General features: G+C 39.2%; 1 protein-coding gene across 12 annotated transcripts in view; it reads right to left on the bottom strand.

Annotated features, from left to right (window-relative positions):
- The window catches only part of LOC5573987, a 145,243-nt gene that overhangs the window by 39,123 nt on the left and 82,714 nt on the right, over positions 1-23,406 (bottom strand). For 6 of the 12 annotated variants that reach the window (XM_021842268.1, XM_021842269.1, XM_021842270.1 and 3 more), the window contains 8 exons: positions 16,766-17,410; positions 16,384-16,704; positions 16,140-16,322; positions 15,962-16,012; positions 15,302-15,508; positions 14,444-14,761; positions 1,728-1,859; positions 1,333-1,656 (listed from right to left, as the gene is read on the bottom strand). In XM_021842268.1, coding sequence (XP_021697960.1) covers positions 1,333-1,656; positions 1,728-1,859; positions 14,444-14,761; positions 15,302-15,508; positions 15,962-16,012; positions 16,140-16,322; positions 16,384-16,704; positions 16,766-17,410 — 2,181 coding nt within the window. The remainder of the gene's footprint in view (positions 1-1,332; positions 1,657-1,727; positions 1,860-14,443; positions 14,762-15,301; positions 15,509-15,961; positions 16,013-16,139; positions 16,323-16,383; positions 16,705-16,765; positions 17,411-23,406) is intronic. The other 6 variants (XM_021842274.1, XM_021842275.1, XM_021842277.1 and 3 more) reach the window with 2 other exon arrangements.

The raw sequence follows: 23,406 nt of genomic DNA, 5'->3' as shown, positions 1-23,406 counted from the left end.
ACTTCTTGAAGTGCATCACTAATTTTCGAGGAAGTGTCGTATTCGGAGAACTGGTTTTCAGGAGTAATGGTTTTCAGGGTAATGTGTCATTCGGGGTAACGTTGCATTCGGGGTCATGGTTCTCGGGGTACTGGTTTTCGGAGAGATGGTTTTCGGGGTAATGGTATTCGGGGAAGTGTTATAGGACCAAATTCAACAGTGAGGTAAATTGACTTGGTATGCTTTTCATAGAGTCTTCGAACAAAGTATATTTTAAAAAAATGTTTTCTAATAATATAGGTTAAAATAGACTATTTGCACTGATAACAGACGTTGAAGTCCGATTGTAAAACTGTGTAAGACAATTAATGGCCATTTCGAATGCCAACACAAGTAGCAACATCGTGGTGGCGCTGTCATTGCTAAGTTTCCATGACGATGTCAGTGGTGAATATAAAATATTTCAAGATACTGATATTCACCACTGATTGACGCAATTCGCTGTGTGGCAGCGCTAGTGATTGCAAGGAGTTTCATTTTGAATATTTACACAGGTTTTCAAAAAAAAAAAAAAATGTTCCAGCATAAACAACTGTTATCTGTGCTGTTTGGCTTCAAAAGCTCAAAAATGACAAAAAGTAACATGGGAAAATTATGCGTATAATGGTAGCGTGGCAATGACGTCAAAGTGTTGGCGTCCCGCAAAGTGAAAAGACGTGTCGTGGCTGTGAAATCGACCTTTTACACACTACATAGTAACCCACGTGGGCCCTGTACCTCGCAAACGGAAACAAAATTCGTCATATATTGCTGTGTGCGTTTGAAATGCAAATATCAACTGCGGGAACACCAAACGCGATAAGATTTTCCACAAGAAATGCGATGTGATAGAAAGATTTTTCTTGCTAGGGTAGCGGTGATTAATACAATCGTTGCTAGGTGTTCTTTGATTGTTTTGTGTTTGCATTTGCAGGACGTTTAGTAGAGATTTGCATCTCAAATGCAAACAGCAATATCATCATTTAGTTGCATGCAGTAGAGTAGGAACTCGAGACCCTAAATGTTCGGAACATCTCGTGAAGTATCTCAAAATAACGACGGAGATTGAGATTTACAATTCGGCCGGTAAAGGCGTGAAACTAGAGCACTCAGGAATGTTTCGAATGATGCCAAGCTCAATCTTGAGATATGTTATTTGTCGAATCACTCACTCTCGAGTCACGGTCATGTCGTCAAAAAATTTTGGTCATAGAAAAATTCGAATACTAATCAGAAGTTTGCATTTGACACACTTCTGATTATTCTAGAGATGACGGTTTATAAAGTAAGAATTTTTGCATTGGTTCTACTCACAGAAAAACACCGCCAAGTAGTCGGACGCCTGCCGGATCTTGTGGAACATCTTGCGGTTGACCTTCTCGATGTGGTCCGTCATCTCCATGTTGTGCGGGTTGGTCAGCCAGTCGAGTAGTTCCTCCTCGTCGTCGATGTCGCCATCGTAGTTGATGGCCTTACCCTTGCGGAAGTACGTCACCCCGGGTGGATTACGGAAACCGTACTTCTTGGCCATTAGCTTGTCGGAGCACTTGACGAGCAGGATACCGTACTCGGCGGCTTCGTCATCGATCAACTCGATATGTCGCAGCACCTTGGGGCTGTTTTCGTCATCTTCCAAGTCTGTTAAAGGAAGTTGTTGAAAGGATAAGTTTGCGAGTAATGCATGGAGGGGGAGCATGGTGAACACTTACAGAAGACCACAGCCAGGAAGTCTTTGGTGTCGATCAGCTCAAAGAGCTCGTCGCGATCAACTTCTTCGATGCTTTCGTCGGTGGTTTGATCAGTGATCCAGTCCATCACGTCGTATTCGTTCATGAGGTCACCTGTAGGAGTATTTCAGAAGCATAATTCGGTAGTTCTTTATTTGTTGAAGCGAGCAAATTGGATAATTTATGTGTGCGATACTCACATCTTGCAGTGGGCTAATTCGATACTCTCATAGTTCCTAGCGGTATGATGTTGGTGAAAACAGAAATTTACAAAGGACAGAAGAGTGAACCAACTGACAGCCAATGTTCGGATTAGGAATGCGAAGATAATGAAAATAGCAACAGAAACCGGGTTTCGTTTGAAATGAATCAAAACTTTATTAGAGTTTAGAGTTTCAAAAATAATAGAAAAAAGAGTAAGGCGATAACAGTAGAAATAGAACTGTTTAAATTAATTCCGTCTCCTTCTTGAATGTTGAACTCAAAAGTTCGTTCCGTTTGTTTAGTTTGTTCTTTCTCTCTCTCTTGCTCAACGAAACTTATTCTCTAGTAATCATTGTTCAGAACGGCTCGCTTCCGAGTAAGAAATATTTCAAGTCTGTTTTTACTTGTTGTAGCGGATTTTTGAAAGTTTGATTGATTGATGTCTACTCAGCGGTTTTGCCAGTTGTATGACAGAAAATTTTCGATTTTGACTTCAAGAACTGCTTTTGAATACTATTGTTCATGTTACGGATATTTTTCTTGTCTCCTTCTCTTACTGTTTGATTTAAGAGTTTTATATGCCTTATTTCGTTGTGAGTTTTGTGAATGAGTTTCTATTGTTGTGTGTCGTTTCAATTCCTTCATTTTGCATATTTTCCCGATCCCTTGCGCTTAGTATGAATGTTTAAAACAGTGGGAAAATGTTCAAAAAATATTTTTTCTGTTCTCAAACGTTCTGGTAGTTGGGAGAAATACGAAATTAAGGAATGAATCGGTTCAATTCGGTTTTTCTAGCAAACTCAGTAGGCTAAAGTTTGGCCTACTGTGTTTGCAGTTTCGCAATGGTACAAATTTATGAAACATGTTCGGAGAACTTAGCTACCATGTGACGGACGATGAAGCTTACGTATTAAACTTAGCACGTTCTTCCGGGTGATTATAAATCTAATCAACAAGATGGCTAACGAATCATTATAATAAATACTAACTTTTTACTCCCGAAAATCGGACAAATGTCTCTATTTACACACAAGCGTCATTCTACGAGCGCTAACGGCCACTTCAATATGAGTAAAATTATCATTCTATTACGCATTTGCGGCGGCAGTTAGCGCTTGAAGAGGCGTCAAGACCATGGGCAGTGTGAGTATTTTAAAAGAAGTCTAGCCCGATCACAACTACTCTTACATGATGCCAACATGTATGTGTGTGCGAGTTGGCATTGCATTCAAAAGAGATCCGTGTTCATTTTTTACATAGCGTCAAAGTTCGAAGAGGTCTTGCCAGCTACTGCTTTAATAGATAAGGCTATCGTGTGCGTGTGTGCGTAGGGCGCGTGCATCGTAGTGTTAGTGCAAGCGATAAATAGATTCTAAAAGTTGCAGTTATAAATATTGCTCAACAAAAAATTGCTTAACTTGCCAGTCATTTAGATTCCTATCCGTTATAAGTTAGTGTAAAGATCTACTTGCGTTGTGCTACTCGTTTACAAAAAATAGAAAACGACTCAAAAAAAAGATAAGTTAGTGCATTTTGTTTCTCTTCTAGCTTTACTTAGTGTACTTTGTTTTCGTTCCTTTTTTCTATATAAATATACTCTTTGTAAATAACAAACTTGCAGTCTATTCAAGAGATTGAACAAAAAACAGTAGTAAACTATCGAAAAATAGTTATTATCTCTGCCGAAAATGTGCGAGGTTTGAATATGCATCGATTGCGATTCACATTGCGTCTTTTTGTGCGTGCGTGTGTGCGTGTGAGCTAGTAGAATATATGTGCAGGTAGCTTACTGATCTATTTTTTGTTCGTGGCGTGTGTGCGTGAGTGATTTGGTTTATTGCTTCATCTATTGACTTTCGTTGCGAAATGGTTGCTGTTTTCTTACAAATTAGTTAATGCTAAAGCTATGTAGTGAAATATCTCGACCTTCTTCTTTGACAGTTTTTTTTTCGTTCCTCTCTATGATTTGTTCTATTTTTTCTACTCTAACTAGAATCATTCTCATTTGCGCTCAGTTTAAGAAATATTTCTCTGTCTCTCTCTCTGTTTGTGATTGTTGGGATGTCATTTTTGTCAACGCCTGCCTACCAACACTTTCTCTCTCTCTCTCTTTACTTAGGCGCATCTGAGGAAGGGAAAATAAAGAGAATGATGCTTTTAGAACGTTGATGAGGGGTAGCGATTTCGCTGGGACGATTGTTGTTGGTCTGCGCACACACAGGGTTTGAGAGTAGCGTTCGGAGAAAGGTCTTGTTTTGTCCAAACATTTGATTTTGCGTTTGAAAGATCTTTTCAAGCCGAAAAGGTTTGGTTTTGAGGTTTTTTGGCTCTCAAAGACGTGTTTGCATTGCACGTCATACACTTGACAGCCCTGGTTGGTATGTTGGTTTTGGTCATGCTTAACTAGGTTCACACACACATACGAGTCATGGTTCTTGAGGTGGGGATCCTTTGGGAAAGGTACTCTGTGCGTGTGCGTGTGTTCTAGAAATGGCGATATTAATGGACACGAGAAATGGGGTCTTGATGCTTTCAGTTTACCACCAGCCTAGTTTGCCGAACAGTCCTTCGTTGTCGTCGTCATCATCGTCATCCTTTTTACCTTTTCCCTTGGAGGCTTTGGGCTTTCCTTTCACCTTGACGTCGATCTTGCTCTTGTCTTGGGCGGCTTTTTTCTCCTTGCCGGCAGCGGCTGTTGCGTCGGCCACGTCCGACAGCTTCTTCTGCTTGAAGGCGAACTGGCTCTCGGCTTCCTCGCTGTCGCGGCGGCTGATCTTCTGGGCGGCCATCTGCGTTACGCGGGTGTTCTTCTCGACCTTGGATGGGCAGCATCGGAAGGAATTATCATCCTTGGAGCTCTTTTTGGTTTTCTTGGTAACACGACCGGCGTGACCCAATCCAACGTAGAAACATTCGTCATCTGTGTGTATACAAAAAACATTTTGTCAGATTTAGTTTTAGGAACGGTTTTGTTTTGGATAGTACGAAAATTGGCAACAAGTTAGGGTAGTGAAAAAAAAGATAAATACATTCAAAACTTTGCAATTTGCGGTTCTTAGATGGACACATAGTAGAGACTTCTATCGTTTCGTTGTTTTGTTATGCAAGGTTAGTACAACTTCTTCTTCATTAATGTGTCATTCTCGCTTTAGTTTGCTCCTTTGTTTTATACAACTATTAGAAGTGAAACTCCATTATGCAAACGGTATAATTAGTTGGAGTCAGCTTTAGAGCTTTCGTGACGAATATATTAGAGAAAATTGTTGATTTCTTCATTCATTAACTGTTCCGCGATTGCCGGTATCTAGAGGTTAAGCGTTGAGAGCTCTGCAAACAACATATCACGGGCAAATAGTTTCTTACAAGCAGCTAATTTATGAATTAACTGACAAAATGTTTTTTGTAAACCAAACCGAATATATAGTGGTGCATTCTTCAGTATTCTATTGTTACGCTTTTTGTTGGTACAGTGCTGTGCAAAAATGATTATTGGGCGTTCGATCAAGAGAGAGAAAGAGAGTCGTCGAGAAAGCAAATTTCAAAGAGATTGAGAGAGAGACAAGAAACGGCATGACTGGTAAATAGCGAGAGAGATATCAGTTCATTTAAAGCGTTTACACGACAAAGGTTTTTTTCTCAGCTCTATTTACTTCTACAATATATTTTGTGCTGCATTGACACCGTGTGGGACCGTTTTCCGGATTTATTCTCCTTTCTTGCCAAATGTTCTCTACAGTTCGTCCCACTGGCGGCCACAATGCATTGCAAAATATTTCCTGATGTCACAAATACAAGGTTTTCCTAAAAATACAACTGGATTAGATTCTAATTGGATTTCCATTTGGATGATGAAGTTTACTGCGATCGCCATACTGTTCATTGCCTTTGAATTTGAGTTTTGTTCCAACTTTGATCATTATCTGTTCAGTTTAATCAAAACATTGTGTCAGCTTGAATCATAAATCGTAAATTCAACCTCGGAGAGATCCGTTGCGTAACAGTTTTCGAATAAGACAGTTTTAAAACTACACGTATGTCTAGGTAAAACGTGGCCGTTTTTATACAGCGGGATCAGGCATAGTGGAGTATAGCAATCAGTGGCGAAGGGTTTACAGGGGAAGGTGCTCATGCAACACTTACGAAAACACAGATGTAATCACAGATGTACGAGAACTAGCGGGAATGTTGGTACTGCTTGGGGGTTCTTGTTTTTATGAGCAAAAATCAAAAATTTGATTTTCTATGAATTGATGGATGATCGTTTCGAAGTGGAATCTTATGGCGACCGTAAACACACACTTTTACCGAAAGGAAATTACAGACTATGTGGAATGAACGTTTATTCACAGGAAGAAACTCATTTTATTTTTTATGGCTACGATAGGTACTTGTGTAATGCAGCTTTTGCTTTAAATCACAATGAATTCATATCCTTATAGAATATTTATCTTACTTTTCAATTAGTTGCAACGGTCGCCATATTATGCTAAGTGTCTATCTGATTTTTTGTAACTCTACGCAACTGTGGTAGACACACTTTGACTATTTGGGCTCGATTGATTTTGGTTAGCTGATTTTTTTTTGGTTTAAATTTTTTCATTTTATTTTAATGTGCTCCAATATTAGTGCAATTTTCGGCTATCAATTTCGAATTCGATAAAATCAGAAGATTCAATTGTTTATGGCTCCTGTGACTTCTTCTTATTCCTCCAAGGAATTTTTCAATAAATTTATAAAGAATATTTCTCGCGAAATTTTCTAGATATTTCTCAGAATGCTTTGCAACTTCTCAGTAGTTTTTGAAAAGTACTTTGAATGAGTTTTTTCAATGGTATTTTTATTGAAACACAATTGTAATTTTTGCGAGAAGAACTGACCGTACCCCAAGCGAACGGTATTTTTGAAGTGCATTTTTCTAAACATTTCATCGTGAGTTGAATTAGAAAGTGGTCCTTCAACATTATTTTGATCAAATTGACCAGACTTTCCCGAGCAGGGTTTGAATTGGGTCCTAAATTTTTTAATGAATTCTTATTTTTATTTAATAACACGAAAGAGCATGTTCTTGCAACTACTTTAGCAATTTTTCCAGCTCAAATAACGATCCAAATCCAGAAAAAAATCCTAGCTACGCTAATGCATCCAAACAAGCTCCAATCCTGCAGACGAAATAAAGACCTCCAATCCAAAGACGAAATAAAGACCTCCATTTTCCTTGCACACAATTTTATGGCACATAAGGTGGTAGGTGAAAAGTGTACTGCATTCTGCCAAACTTGGGTACCTTTTGCGGTAACAAGAGACCAGATGCAGTACTAGAAGTGGTACCCATTCTGAAACCGACTACTACGTCTCCATTCGTCTCTGGTATCAATATGAGCCTCTGTACGTGTCATAAATTCTTTTGTTCTTTTAATTTTACTGTCCACCGCACACTGGGGCAGATCGGTGTTTTCGACGGCCAAAACTACTGGTACTCTGGATCCTAGAGGTTTGGGTCTTCGACAAAGTATTTTTGGATAACTTGCACTACATTTAGACTCCTTCGCAGAGCTGTTAAATGTCATGAATTTCACGTGACTTTGACATTTGAATATTGCTAGTATCATCGATCCCCGTGAAAAAAGTCATCGGAAAACATTTTTCCGGTGACGTTTTCCAGACTACTATCGGTTGGCATTATGTGCTGATGTGATATTTCGCATAGGAGGGTGCTATGAGCATTCTATTTTTTTTTTCCAAAATTTTGACATTTAACAGCACTGCTCCTTCGGATTGATCCTGATCTAAATCAGTATTGTCTATTGACAGGAGCATCCTAGCAAAAAAACTTGTTTTTTGTTCATTGAGGCGTTTTTGACATTTCATCTGAAGACATCCACCCTCTATCACTGACGTGGATGGCGTTGTATGAAACTTTAGTAAAAGTTGATAATTTTTTTGTACAAAAAATAGTTAAAAATATTTTGTCATCAAGTTTTCAAAGTTTAACTATCACAAAGTAAATTCACATCATTTACTAGCAATATTTTCAGATTTAATGATACAGTACTGGTCAGAATAAAGTACGCATTGGGCGTTTTTCCATACAAAATGGCCAAGTTTGGAGATCTGAATCTCAGCTTTTAGTGGTCCGATTGATCTGAAATTTTCACCACAGCCTAGATATAACATAGATTTCACTCAATTAAAATATCACTGCATTTGAAATACAATCTTATAAATTATTGGAAATCTCTCAATTTGCAAAAAATTGCAAAATTTAATTTTGAAAATATTTTGAAAACAATCAGTTTTACCGAAAAATGATGTTCTGCAAACTAGTGTGTCTCATCAAATTGTACATTTTTGCAGAAGGATGTATTGCTCTAAATGTTTTCATTTAAATTATTTTTACTTTAAAATTTTGTCATTTTTATCGAAATTTGAGATTTGTGATAACTTAAAAGTTCGTTAATGAAAAACTATGAATTTCTAGCCTAGCAAATTTGAGGTTACTTTCAAGCTGCGGTAAAAATTTCAGGTCAATCGGACAACTAGAAACCGAGATATAAGACTCCAAACCAAAGAGACAGTGTTTGCAAATCCTGTCTACGACTAGTTCAGAACATTGGTTTCATTGTCGCGAAGATAGAAAATGCGTGGGGCTTTTTTGCTAAAACAATTTTAGGATCGAAAAAAAAAATTCAAAAGGAAAGTTTATCATTAATTCTGTTGTCAGATCTAGAGTAAAATCAGATTAAAAAAAAACTATAACGTTCTTAAAATTCAGACGTTTTTTATTTATTTGTATTGTATAACACGATTTTTATTGAACACAACACTATTCTCTTAATAAAAATCGAAGAGTATAGATACACATATGGAACATATTATCGTGAATTTCGCATAAATGTTTATTAAAACACAAGTTTAGTGAAAACATCTCGATAACACTTCAACATTCAAAATGTTTTTTTTGTACATTTTTATTGTATTCATGTTTAAAATCTAATCGAATACAAGCATTTTAAAATGTTTTCATCAAAACTTTAAATCGTCACAATAAAAAAGCCCCATGCGGCCCCAATTTTCTTTCTTCGCGACAATGAAACTAGTGTTCTTGAGTGGTCGTAGACAAAAAATTAGCTGCCACCATCTGCCGCTTCATGAGCTATCCAGGATTTTGTCAAACACTGTTTTTGAACTGTTTTTACTAAAAGTATAATTAAATCTGAAAATTTTGCTAGTAAATGTGTATGTATAGTAGATGTGAATTTTCTTCGTTTTTGTTAAACTTCGAAAACTTGATGATAAAATATTATTCAACAATTTTTTTGTATAAAAAAATGGTCAAAACTGTTTTTCAGTCTGTCTTTTGCTAAAGTTTAATACATCCACGTCAGTGATAGAGGGCGAATATCTTCAGAAGAAACGTCAATAATGCCTCAATGATCAACTTTGCAGAAGAAAGCCCCTGTCATAAGATATAACTGATATAGATCAGTTATAACTTATATAGATCACAGCCGAAAGAGTTAAAATGTAGTACAAATTATTTCAAAATACTTTGTCGAAGACACCAAACCTCTAGGATGCATATCTAGAGTACTAGAAGTTTTGGCCGTCGAAAACAGCGAACTGCCCCAGTGTGCGCCGTGTGTTGATGATGTATCGCTCTTTTTCATGGGTAACTTGAAAATGAGGTACACAAAAGTGAGTTTAATCCACTCAATTCGAGGGGTTTGTGCGTTAACCTAATTTTGCGTTCATGGGGTTGGGTAACGGTCGTATTTTGAACCCCCTAAGGAAGTGATTTTACTATTTTGTCCTAATTAGTTAATTGCACAGCGGACCCAGTCAAAAAACATGCCAAAAACTTCCTCTCTAGGATTAAAATGCCCATATGGTCATGTAGGATCCAAAAACCGTTGAAAATAATTGAGTTGTGAAGCACTGTTTTTGATTATTTTGGACACATCAATACATTTTGGACCCTCGAAGTTTATATTCTGGCCCTGGCATTTTTTATCGTTTGGCGACCATATCCACGACGCTTGTTGTATAATATGCTTCCCATAGTCTATCCAATCAATTGAAAATGGAAAACCGAAGAAATTCTACTCTTTTAGTTCAGAAATTTGAAAAAAAAATGTTATTGCTTCAATTTCTGAGTGGAAAATGTTGTAACGGTTGCATGGATGAACCGATTGAATTAATTTAATTTCAGATAAAATAAACACATCTTCTATGTACAAACGGTTGCTGCAAGTGCGGATAGTCCTATCTTTCCAAATGGCATGCGAACTGAGTTGGTCTTTCCATTTAAAGTGGGAAATTTGCAGGAAAATGGCCCAGGGGGTCCAACATATATTGGTTACCCTAGGTTGTAACTCAACTTCCAGTACTATGCCACTCACACAAATTTGCGGTAACGCATTAAGGTTCGGTATTTGGGTTGTTTTGCTCTTCGCTCTCTGACAACAACAGAAGGAGTGAATTAAATAGGGAGCGAAAAATAACTTAAAAATAATCTAAAAAATACTCAAATATGTTTTTTGTTTTCTCCGTGTAGGGAATGGATCATTGAAGGTAGTTTTTGTCAGTGCTCACCGCACCAAAACAAAGGCGCCACTGTACATGGGATTTATACTGCTTCACGACTAAAAATGGGCGAACAAATGTGCGAAGTTCGATTTTTGACCAACTTCGCCGTGTCGCGAGTCACTTCGCAATAGTGTGCATCTATGCCCTACGCCGTGTGCATTATGCGCACTATTGAGAATCGAGTTGCGACACGTCGAAGTTGGTCAAAAATCAAACTTCGCACGTTGGTTAACCCATTTTTCAACGCGAAGCAGTATAACATTGTGACAGTATTGCTGTTCTGTCAAACACACAAGGCTACGGTGGCGCTATCTATGTTTTCCATAGCGGCCGTTTTGGTTATTTTAATGATCCATTGTTTATCATGTCAGTAGAATAAAAGACCAATGGTGAATAAGCGAGAAAAACGGGCAGTGGCGTAGCTAGGGTTTTCGGGGCCCGATGCGGAGTCAAATTCTGGGGCCTTTCAACATAGGAGTATGTGCCAATTGGCTAGGTAATTAATCGAAACAATAATTCCATCAACATTAATATTTGGGATTGGAAATACTGGATCTTGTGTTCATCTAATGTTGAGGTAGTTTTTATTTTTTTTAGTACCCAATCAAACCGTCAATTAATGAACAGTAATATACCGATACAACAACTTCAGGGCTGAAAATAAGGAACTGAAGAGAACCCATGCCTGAAAAATGATACTGAACAGGGAACACATTACGATAAGGATTCCAGTAATCCGACCAGACAACTCTCAAAGCGTCTACCTAAAAGTTTCTGTGAGATCTTATGGTTTTCTTCAGAAATTTCATAAGAATGTAATTCAGATAGTTGCTTGAAGTTTGCTATCAATTTGAAGATTTCTCTTCAGGAGTACGTTGAACGATTCCTTTACAGACCTCACAGGGCATTCTACCAAAATTTCAATTCCAGAAATCTTGAAAAACTGAACCAGCACTTTTTCCAATGATGTCCAAAGATTGTTCTCCAATGATTCCATTAGAAAATTTCCCAAAAAAAATCTCAAGGAATTTGCAAGAAGAATGCAAGATTTATTTTCAGATTATATTAGAGGGAATTTCTATAAAAAAGAAAACTAGATATATTTCTAAACGAAATTGTAAAGGTATCAATGGTAAAATGCACAATACAATCCTTCAAGAGAGAAGTCTTTTGAAGATCTTCGGATCTCTTCTGGACTCTTGAGAGAATTTTTGAGTCTTCAGAGAAACTAATAAAGAAATAATTGAAAAATTACGCAACAAAAAATTGCTAGAGGAAACCCCTGGGAAATCTTGAAGTGGAACTGTTTGAGGAGCTACAAGAATAATTGTTGCAGCATTTTGTGGTTTTTAACGCTGAATATTTTTTTGAATAGATCCAAGAATTCAATAAATCTTTTAAAGGAATCCTTACTTATTGAGAAATTTGTGAGAAATCTTTGGTTGATATTTTTATGAAATTCTTGAAAAAATTCTCTACAGATTTTGTGGGATAATCTCTGGAAGAATTTATGGAGCAATTCATAGGATTATAAGTGCGGTAATTCTTGGAAGCTTGGTGCTGAAAACGACTGGAAGTATTTCGGAATGAATGCCATGAGATATTTTCGAGAAATTCTTGTATTACACGAATTACACCAATAGTAGAATAGAACATTGTTTTCCTGAAAAAAATGTCAAAATGTAATACCTGGAGAATCTCTGAGAGAATTTTCGATGTTGAACCGCTGAAGGAGTTTCAGAGGCAAATTTTGAACGAATTCTTTTTAGCTTATCTTAAGAAACCATTTGAAAAATGTCAAGACAAATTATTGGGAGAATTGCTGGAGAAAACTCTATAAAAATCTTGGGGGATCCCTGGAGAACTCCTTGCACGTATCCATAAAGAAAGCTCGGAATGACTCTCTAGAACACTGTTTCTCAACCTTGGCAATGGCGAAAAAACGGCTCGCTGTGAGGTGTTCGTTTCAACGTCCGCGGACCCCCTGTTGAGAAACGTGGCTCTAGAAGAATTCCTGAAGATTAAAATCTATGAACCAAGATTCATTGCAATGCGGAAAAAATGAAAAAGAAACTTTAAGTAGATTAGATGTTTTGCGTTAAATTCACTTTTGTTCGCGTTATCGAAGTATGCTTTAGTACTTTTCAAGAATGTATGAAATATTATGTACAAATATTCATTCCAGCTTGGTTCAAAATATAACTCATAATTAAATGTTTCCGAACCAGTTCCTGGCTTTCTCAAGCTCAAGCTATAGAGGGACACATGACATTCGATGATTAACAGAACAATATATTTTTGAAACCAATTAATAATGTTCTTCTTAAACGTACCTACTGTTCTATAGCGTTAAAATTAACGCTTCCTTCATAAATATAGACGAATTCCATGTCAAATTGGTCAGTCACAGAACTCAACCATCTTCGATTTGCAGATAATTGTGCACATATTTTTGTTATGGTAGAATAAGTGGCCTTTAAAATTTTACATGCAATATATTCGAAAAATTCTAACTGTAACTGTTGATTTTAGATAAAAATATTGTATGAAGAAGTTCTAGCAAATCATTTGGACTTCAAGAATAAAATATACACTGAAGAACTATTTTTTTTCATAAACAAAATAAAAAAAAAACATATATTAAAAAAAATCTAAACACAGCTTTGAAAACAGTGGACCAAAATTCATTTAATCCGGTCAATCGACTCATTCCGGATGGAATTCGTATATACAAGATGAAATAGGGGCCCCTACTCTTTACCAATTCAGGGCCCTCCAAAACCTGATTTTCTTAACCCCAAAACATTTCAGTTCGTCAAAAACTCAATTTCTAATGCTATGATAATTTCTCACCATGATTTCCGGGCCCCTAAGAACCCTTGGCCCGGTGCGGACCGTACCTACCGCACCCCCTTAGCTACGCTACATTGCGCTTGCGAAACATTGCCGATCACGGACCGATACAGATGGGATGATTTTCTGCGCTTGCTTTGATCATGCTTCGAAATCAATTGAGAGCGAATTCTGTGATGCCTGTTCCCGAACAGATATTGAAATTTAATATTAGCATACTAGACTATGCTTTTAATAAGATGATTAGGGGCCTTCCTTAGCCTAATATTAAAATATTCGATATATTCTGAACACAGATTTGAAATCAGCGGACTAAAATTATTCGAATCCAGTTAAAGAAAACAGTCAGAGTGCATGCTTAAAGTTGGAATTTCCGTTCGACTAGTAAAATCAAACAATAAGCTTGCTCTTCTGATATAATACAAGGACAATTGTATCCTTCTCCAGTCAATGTGTGAATAATGAGCTCAAAAAGCATTCCATTTCGAAACGATCATCAGTATCAGTGTTTTGTATTATGCGCGGAATATTGTAGATTTTTGATAGTCGAAATGGAGATTGAGGAAACGAAGATTGAGATACATTTAGGTACATATTTACATAATCTACTAAAACAAATTGCCAGGACCAGAAGCTTCTAGCTATAACTTTTTTTTGAGAATTTTACTCTTCTAGCTTCTATTTCGACGAAAAATTTAAAAAATTGAGAGCTTGTAATTTTTGTCCGAAATTTACTATGAAAAAATAACAAGATCCATAGTCAGGACAAAAGTTTGTTGGATCGTGTCGTAAAAATCTGGCCTGGAGCTAGTTTAAAAGTAAAAAGTAGTAGATAACGAAGGAAGTGTAAAATGAAGAAAAAAGAGCGAGAGAGGAAGAGTGTGCGAAATAGATGCAGATGAACGACTCCCTGACTGTCAGGGCTAGACTATTCACTCTAAATTACATTTGCTCGAGATTTAGTGAAGATACTTCTATAGAGGTTCATATATGTACACGGAAAGGTTCAGTTCAGTGGTGTTGCAGAGTAAGGATAGGTTTTGCGAGTAAAGTACCTTCATCTTCGGACTTCCTGAGGTCCGCTTTGGGTTTGGCCTGGTCGGCTTTCTGGATCTCGGGTTTTTTCAAGGGCTTGAACGACGGTGGTTGGGGCTTTTGGGCTTTGCTTTCTTTGGTCTTTTTGGGCGGTTCAGGCTTAGCAGTTTTAGATGGTTTGGTGGTAGTGGTGGTGGTGGTGGTTTTGATGGGTTGTAGCTTGGGAATTGGTTTGAGTTTGCTTTGCTTGGGTCTGCTCTTATCGATTCTATCGTCTCGATCGATGTATTCGGGAACTTCTTTTTGCTTTGCTCTCTTTGGTTTCGGTAATTTGTTATCTGCAAAATGTCGGTAATGAAAGTGTGATTTTCGGAGAAGAGCAAAGAACATCTAACAGAAAGGACTTTGGGCTAGGCTACTGCATCGAATATTGTAGAAAATGCAGACAAGTACCGCCGAACAACGAGGACGACCAATCAAGCCGAAGTTTGGGAAAGCATTCGTGCAATGTGGCTTGGTGTTTTGCGAGATCTATTCTAGAACAGTGGTTAGAAAGCCTACAGTCTACTGAAACACGTGCAGACACGTGATCTGAGTTCAATTTGAACGACACCAATTACGTCTACGAGTCGAATGTCGCTCCTCTTCTGGGAGGGACGATTCCTTGATGCAAGTGCGTGCACGTGAGCCTACATTTAGGGGAAGGGACGCTGGACCACTGACGGGTGCGCTCTATGGATAGATCTATTGGGTTGAATGTGAACAGATTACAGTTTGAGAGACTCTACAAAAGGCACTTCCAACTATGGCGTTATAGCTGCTCTAAAGAGAAACAGAAAGTGCGACAGAGAAAGAGCTACAACGTCCTATGAGGTTACCTAATGATATGGGATTGTATTGTAGACTGGTGGTCATGGGGGTTCCTGGCGGTGGTTTAAGGATGGATTTTTCCGGCACCCCTGATCGGGCTCGGGCTTCCGCCTGCAGGCGCGCTAATCGTGCCTCTTCTTCCGGATCAGAGAAAACGACCTTCTTGCGTTCTTTCTTCTGACCGCCACTGTATTTCATTTTGATATCATACTTTCCTGGGGATTTGTATGGAATTGTTTGTCATAGGTTTTGGAGGATTAGCCAGAGACAGCGAGAGATAGTGACAGTTTGGTGTCGGGTTGATGGGAAAAGTGTATGAAAGAATAAGAAAAGAAGCGGTTGAAGCTGAAATCTTTGAAAAATGAGTGGGTTTGTATAAAAAAATCAAATGGAATGTATATGAAATACGAAACTTCGTATCTCATTTCTGGGAACTGAATTTAACAAAAACCAAAGCAGAGGGATTTATAGCCGTATGGTGGGGGAAACGTTTTGAAAACTCGAACGAAATGGTACGCCACTTGATTGGTTTCGAAATCGGGATCTGCAACACGATGGTCTCAAAACGTAACATAATCATGGTTCAGAACGATGCAAAATAATGACAAAATATAGGTCAACTTAGAGAGGATAAAAGGACTAAACCTACTTATACCGAGAGAGCTTACTTTTGTGATCGACTAGCCACTGCAAGATGCGTTTTTCGTTTTTGAGATTACCTAAATTCGTGGAGAAAAAGGAAAGAAAGAATATACCCACAATTGAGAATTAATGGGATAATAGACACAGACATTGAATCCGTGCAAGTTTCATCTCGTGAGATTCACCAAAAAATGCTAAACATACCATCATACATGATCGGGACACCAGTTTCATAATAGACCAAAGCCGGGAACGAGAAGATTCCGATCTCGTGCGCTAGCTTCTCGTCATTGGCCTTAACGAACTGAATGTGGTGCTTATCCGTATCGTCGTCGATGGTTTCCAGTTTTTCCAGGATCTTAGGGCAAGTCTCGCAATCATCATCATCTGAAATCAAGGCAGTTTGTTCGAATAATCCTCCCCACTAACAACTACAGTAATCACTCACAGAACAGCACCGCAAGATGTTCGATCTCGTTGACCAGGACCTGCAGAGTTTTACGATCGACCGATTCAATCACCTCGGGTTTCGACTCGTACTGCTGCAGAACCCACTCGAGAATCTCATCCTCGTTCATTAGATCACCGCTGTAGATGGTACGGAACTTGTGGCGGTAGAACACCAAGGCCGGAAGCTGCTCCAGATCGTACTCCTTGTCGATATCGTCGTCCGAAGTTTTGACAAAATTGATATCCTTCTCCTCGCACTCATCGTCGATGTTCTCCAGCTCGTTGATAATCTTCAGCGACTTCTTGTCCTCGTCGTGATCTGAAACGAAGAGTTAAAAACAATACTTTTCATCTCTACACGAGAATCACTTGTTACTCACAGAAGAACACAACGATATGCTCGTTCTCAGCCAGAATTTTCTCCAGCATTTTGATGTTGACTTCTTCGATCTTTCCGGGAATCTCCAGGGTTTCCTCGTCTGTTAACCAAGCCAGCACCTCATCCTCGTCGTTCAAATCGCCGGTGTAAATCAGTGGATCCTTGTTGCGGAAGAACACCAACGCTGGCACCGTCTTGATGTTGTATTTCTTGGCGGTGGACATGTCCTCGGTGGTGACGAAGATGATACCGGCTTCGTCCAGCTCATCATCAATGTTTTCCAGGTCGTCCAAAATCTTGTCGCACTTCTCACCCTCTTCGCACTCGCCGCTAAAATACACGCAAACGTACTCGTGCTCTTCTATCAGATCCTGGAGAATCTCGTCGGTGACCTCCTCGATGGTTGCGGAGTACTTCTGCAGCTTGAGCCACTCCAACACTTCTTCTTCATTCATCAGGTCACCTTCGTACACCGCTGGGATTTGGTTCTCGAAGTATACCAAGGCTGGCAGGTGGTCCAAGCCGTACTCGCGGGCTTCCTCTGCGTTGTCCAGACGAGCAATGACGATCTCTTCCTTCTCCAGCTCATCGTCGATGTTTTCCAGTTCGTTCAGCACGCGGATGTCTTGCTTGTCGTCTTTGTCGTCTGTCGAGGAGGGGAATACAAGCAGATGGTTAGATAATCTTATGATATGTGTATAAGCGGGAAGTACACAAAAAATGCAATGCTTCAGGCATGTTCAGGATTCAATTCCTGAGAAAATTGAGAGAATCTCTCACGTATCGCTCTCTGTAACTATCATAACATGCTGCACATTATGAGAGACTGTTTATCGTATACTGCTACAACTTTGATCAGAGGGGGGATAGTAGTGCATGATAAAACCCCTCTTAACATGCTCAAGCCTGGGGGACACTATTGCTATTGGAAGTTCGTGGATTGTTTATAGTGCCAGTAAAGAAACGGTAAACAAGTAAGAAAAATGGATTTTATCATCGCTCTCTATTTGGAGCTCTCGCTCGCTGCTTGCATTTATCAGACTTGTTACAACTTGCGATACATTGACGATCGTGGACCGCAACAGATGGGATGTTTTTCTTCGCTTGCTTTCGTGCTTCATTCTCAAATGAGAGCGAATTTTGCAATGCCTGGGCATGTTCGTTGAGCAACTAATCAAAGCAACTTGCCAAGGTTCTTGGATTCAAGTAAGGAAGAAAAGGATGTCGCTAATCTTCTTCTTCTTGACATTACATCCTCACCGAGACAGAGCCTGCTTCTCTGCTTAGTGTTCTTATGAGCACTCCCACAGTTATTAACTGAGTGCTTTCTTTGTCAAATTTGCCATTTTCGCATTCGTATATCGTGTGGCAGGTATACGATGATACTCTATGCCCAGGGAATTCAAGGAAATTACCATTACGAAAAGATCCTGGACTGACCGAGAATCGAACCCAGACACTTTCAGCATGGATTTGTTTGGAAGCCTCGGCTCCTAGACACTCGGCTAAGGAAGACTCCTGCCGCTAATCGTGGCCTGTATTTCTGACTGGATTTAAGAGGAAAATCTTTTTCTTAGCAAGATATAATAAGATAACAAGATTGACGCATCCTCCAACAATCGCGAGCTGTTCTGGGGATTGGAAAGGAGTGATTCATTGAACACCTACTTAAGAAAGATGCTGTGAACTCTACGACCTTTCAGAGGTGTTACAGAATATTTTGGAATGATGTTGGAAGGATCTGAAGCGGAAGCAAAAAGGAAAAAATACTTTCACATTTGCGACCATTTTCCGGCTTTTCGCCAGAAAAAAATCTCGAAAAACCTCTCTTCCCTAGCGTGTATTTGCCTCTTTGTGAGAGAGAGTGAAAAAATACTAAGCAGAGAGGCAACGAAAATTGAGCGAGGAAGATGCGACACAAAACACAACGGATGAAAATTCTATCAAAAAAGAGTGCCATTACAACTCTGCGAGGGCTGTTTTGTTCGAACACGCTAAGCCTGCTCAACGCAGCGCATGTGTTAAAACTATACATCAGAAGGCCGGCTCCAAAGGCACGTTCCCCACCAGTTGGGAGATTTGTGCCATTACTGGCTGAGTGAAAATTCTCTTTAAGTCGCACTCATGCTATGTGTAACCGATGTGTTGGCCATTGGCTGTGCGCGGATCGATGGAAGTGGAACTGTCGGTCATCTTCCGCACGGCAGCAAACAGTTGGCCACTGGTATGAAGAGGGGTTTTTTGAGATTTTTTCTGGCGATAAGCCGGAAAATGGTCGCAAATGTGAAAGTATTTTTTCCCATTTACTTCCGCTTCGGCTATTCCAATGAAAAAATCTCTGAAAAACTTCAAAATTTAAATGTTTTTCATGTTTTCAGAAACAAAACAAAAATGGAAGCAAAATGCCGCATTCCAAGCGTTCCTGCTCTGTGCGTATTTCACTCATTCGGTTTGTTTACCACCGTTTGCACAAAACTGTGTACAGCCCCCTTTGCACAGAATCTGTGCTGCATGAAGAGAGGCTGATTTTGTGTACTCGGCACTCATTTTTGAGCGTAGCAAGTTTAGCGTGAATGAATTATCCAAGAGTTCTTTTAAAGAGTGAATAGGGGAGCGAGAGAAGCAAGAAAAAAAGTATCGGAATAAAAATTCTCGCATTTCGATGCACTCTCGCTTGAATCGTTTAAGGCCCAAGTAAAAATCGAGCAAATGTGTAAACTGAAAAAGCATTTTGCTTCTTTCAAATCAACAAATCGAAGAAAATAGAAACATAGGGGAGATCCCCCAGTACCGGACAGCACCAAACAACGAAAAATATCGAAAAATTGAGAAATCATGGTCCAATCAAGAAGGTGTATTAGAAGAAAAGGAAACTATTATGAATCAAATAAAAAAAAATAATATTTTTTAATTTATGAATTTAGTGGCTTAAGTGTCCGGTACTGGGGGATCTTCCCCTACAGCTCTTTTATTTCTCAAATAAAACAGCTGTGTGTTTTTGTTTTCTTCAATTTAACACTTTGAATGGAGAAAACTGCGTTTTAAATTCTGACATTTGCTTGATTTTTACTTGGGCCTTAAGGGTTCGTGTTGCGAGTTTTTAGTTTAATTTTTACTCTTCAGAAAAACTTCGAAATTGCCTCATTTTTGCATCGCAGAGGACTCATTACGCGTGGTAAAGATGAATAAAGTATGAGTGAAATTATGAAAAAAAAACGCAGATGGGTTTCGAACACACGACTCTTGTACGCTAGATGACTGCTTTACCAACTAATATGTCATACATATCATTCCTGGAGGAACAATGGTGGAAATTTGAAGGAGTTATCGGTGGAGCTCCAAAGGAATGCCCGGAGGAACTCCAAAGAAAAACCATGTGGTACCATGAAGGAATTCTTGGCGGACTTACAAAAAAATCCTGGGGGAACACCGAAGGATTTGCTGGATGAATTGCTGAATTTTTTTTTTGAGAAGCTCTGGAGAACATTTCGGAGAAACTCTGCAGAATTTTCTGGAGCATATTCTGGAGGAACTCCGTAACATTTCTGCCGGATCTATGGAGGAAAGCTGAATAAATTACCGATGGGGCTCCGAAGGAACTCCCGGCAAAAGTTTTGAAAGAATTCCTGGAGGATTCCCTCCAGGAATTTCTCTGGGGGTTTCCTCCACGAATTCCTCTAGCGATTTCGTCCAGAAATTTTTTCGGGGTTATATTCCTTCGGTGTTCCTCTAAAAGACCTCCAGGAAGTCTGGAAGAATTGCCGGGGGAACTCTGAAAATATTCTTGGAAGAATGCTCGAGACAACTCTGAAGAAGTCTCTGTAGAAACTCTTAAAAAACCCGAGGAATTGCTGGAGGAACTCTGAAAGATTTCCTGGAGAATCCTGAACAATCCATCCCCTGGCTGTTTCAGGCAGAAAAATCCGAACTGGTAAACAAACGTGTGTCAAACCAGATTTGGAAATGCCTAAATCTTGGTCCAAATCTGACCACAAATGGACTAGGCAGTTAACCTCTTCCAAAAATAGACCAGAAAACTGATAATAAATAAAATTGGAACATCATTTTCAACACCGGTGTAAGGGCAACTTAACCGGTGGTCCATTTTTTGGTCAAAATTTATACAAAAAATTGACCTGTCAGAATTGAACAGAGCAGTGAAAATAGACCAAAACGCACGCGCATGCACCGGTTGTTGTATTTTTTTTTTCGATCCATTTCGAATGTGATCAACAAAAACAAACAAATAGTTGAACAGCACAATTGATTAAACCTGAATTTTTTTGAAGGAACCATGAAGGAGTACACAGATGAACTGCAAAGGAATTCCCGGATGAATCTCGGTAGAATTCACGGCGGAGCTTCGAAAGAATTTTCGCCAGAACTCCGAAGGTATTCTCGGTGGAGCTCCGGAGACTTTACTGGAAGAACTGTTTAGAAATTTCCGGTGGAGCTCCAGATGAACTTCGGAGGAATTACTAAAGGGACTTCATAAAAAACTGTGGAGGATTTCCGGAGGAAGTCTGGGAGTGTTTCCCGGAGGAAGACTGGGAGTATTTCCCAGAGGAAGTCTGAAAAAAATATTCAGAGGAATTCCTGGAGAAACCCCGGAAGAATTTTCTGGAGGAACAACGAAGAAATTACTGAAGGAATTATAAAGAAAAGAGCTCCCAAGGATATCCCGGAGGAACTATTTAGCAATTTCTGGAGCATATCTAAACAAAATTCTAGAGCAACTTAATAAAGGAAACCCGAAGGAACTTCGGAGGAAGTTATAAAAGAACTTTGCAGCAATTTCATTCGGAGGAACTTTCAAGGAATTGCTGCTGGAACTCCGAAGAAATTTTTGGAAGTAAGGAATTTCTGGATAATTTTAGGGTACTCTGAAGATATTCTAGGAGAAACTCGTGAGAAATTCCCGGAGGATTTCTTGGAGAAACACTGGAGGATTTTCCGGAGCAAATCTAGGGGAATTATCCGAGTAAGAAGGAATTCCTTGTGGAACTTCGGAGGATTTCCAAGGAATTTTAGGAGGAATCCGGGAGAAACTCCGACTAAACTCCTGGAGGAACTATGGCAAAAATCCGAAGGAATTCCTGGTGGAGCTCCAAAGAATTTCCGGAGGAGCTTCCAGTGGGGCTCGAAAAGAATTCCCGGTGGAGCCGTCCAGAAATTCATGGGAAGATTTTATCCAAGAATTCCCCCGGAAATTTCCCCCAAGAACTCCTCTAGGATTTTTTCCAGGAATTTCTCATGGGATTTCTAACAGCAATTCCTCTAGAGATTTCGTTCAGGATTTTATCTGGGGATTTCGCCCAGAAATTTAGGGGTCTATTTTGTAAATCGAGCAGATTCATGCGACTCATCTGTAGTCACTGCCGATCAAAGTAAGCATGCTTATTTCAGATGTCACCCATCGACTCCCTTAGTAATCCAGTCACATAAAGTGACAACTATCGAAAAGTTCGAGTGACAGAGTTGAGTCGAGCGATTATTTTGGTCGATAGTGACTCCAGTCGAGTCATTTTGATCGACTCAACTTAAGGGCCCTATTTTGTAAATCGAGCAGATTCATGTGACTCGTCTATATTCATTGTCGATCAAAGCAAGCATGCATATTTCAGATGTCACCCGTCGACTCCCATAGTAATCCAGTCACATAGAGTGACAACTGTCGAAAAACTCGAGTGACAGAGCTGAGTCGAGCAAATTTTTCGGTCGACAGTGACTCCAGTCGAGTCATTTTGATCGACTCGACTTATAAAATAGACCCCTTATTAAAAAAACCCTCTGAGGAATTTCTTTAGAAATTCTTACGGGGATTTTTTCAGAGATTTTTTTTGGAGATTTCCTCCAGGAATTTCTCTTGGGATTTAAACCAGGAATTTTATCCTAGAGTTCTTTTGGGAATTTCGTCCAGGAATTTTTCCTCCAAAAATTCCTCTGGCGATTTGCTCCAGGTATTTCTCTAGAAGTTTATCCGGAGATTTTTTCCAAGAATTCTTCCGGGGATTTCCCCCAAGAGCTACTCCGGTATTTCCTCCAGAAATTTTAAAGGGAATTTCCAACAGCAATTCCTTCGGAATTTCGTCCAGGAATTCCTCAGTGAATTTCATCCAGAAATTCTTCCGGGAATTTACTCTAGAAACATCTTCAAAGATGTCATAAATAAATCACGGATAAATTAAGAAATTCCTCCGAGAATTTTCTCCATAAATGTTTTAGTGGAATTTCAGAAATTTAAAACCGGAATTTTTCCGGGAAGCTCTTTGGAGATTGCACCAGGAATTTCTCGGAAGATTTCCTCTAGGGAGTCCTCTGGGCATTTCAAGGATCCTCCAAGGATATCCCCCAACATTTACTCCGAGGATTTTCTCTAGGAATTTCTTTCAGGCGGGGATTTGCTGCAGGAATACCTCCGGGAGTTTGGTTCAGGAATTTCTCCGGGTATTCGCTCCAGGAATTCCTTCAGGTATGTATTACCTTTAAAAATTTATCCGTGGATTTAGTCCAGAAATTCCTCCAGGAATTTCCGCCGGAGATTTTTCCAAGAGTTGCTCCGGGGATTTCGTCTAGAAATTCATTAAGAAGTTCCTTCAAGGACTTTCTCCAGAAATTCCTTCAGAGAATTTTTAGAGAATT

The sequence above is a fragment of the Aedes aegypti genome, chromosome 2, assembly GCF_002204515.2.
Source record: "Aedes aegypti strain LVP_AGWG chromosome 2, AaegL5.0 Primary Assembly, whole genome shotgun sequence".
In the NCBI taxonomy this organism is placed as follows: domain Eukaryota; kingdom Metazoa; phylum Arthropoda; class Insecta; order Diptera; family Culicidae; genus Aedes; species Aedes aegypti.
The sequence above is the reverse complement of the archived record's forward strand: the minus strand, read 5'-3'. Positions and strand labels throughout refer to the sequence as shown.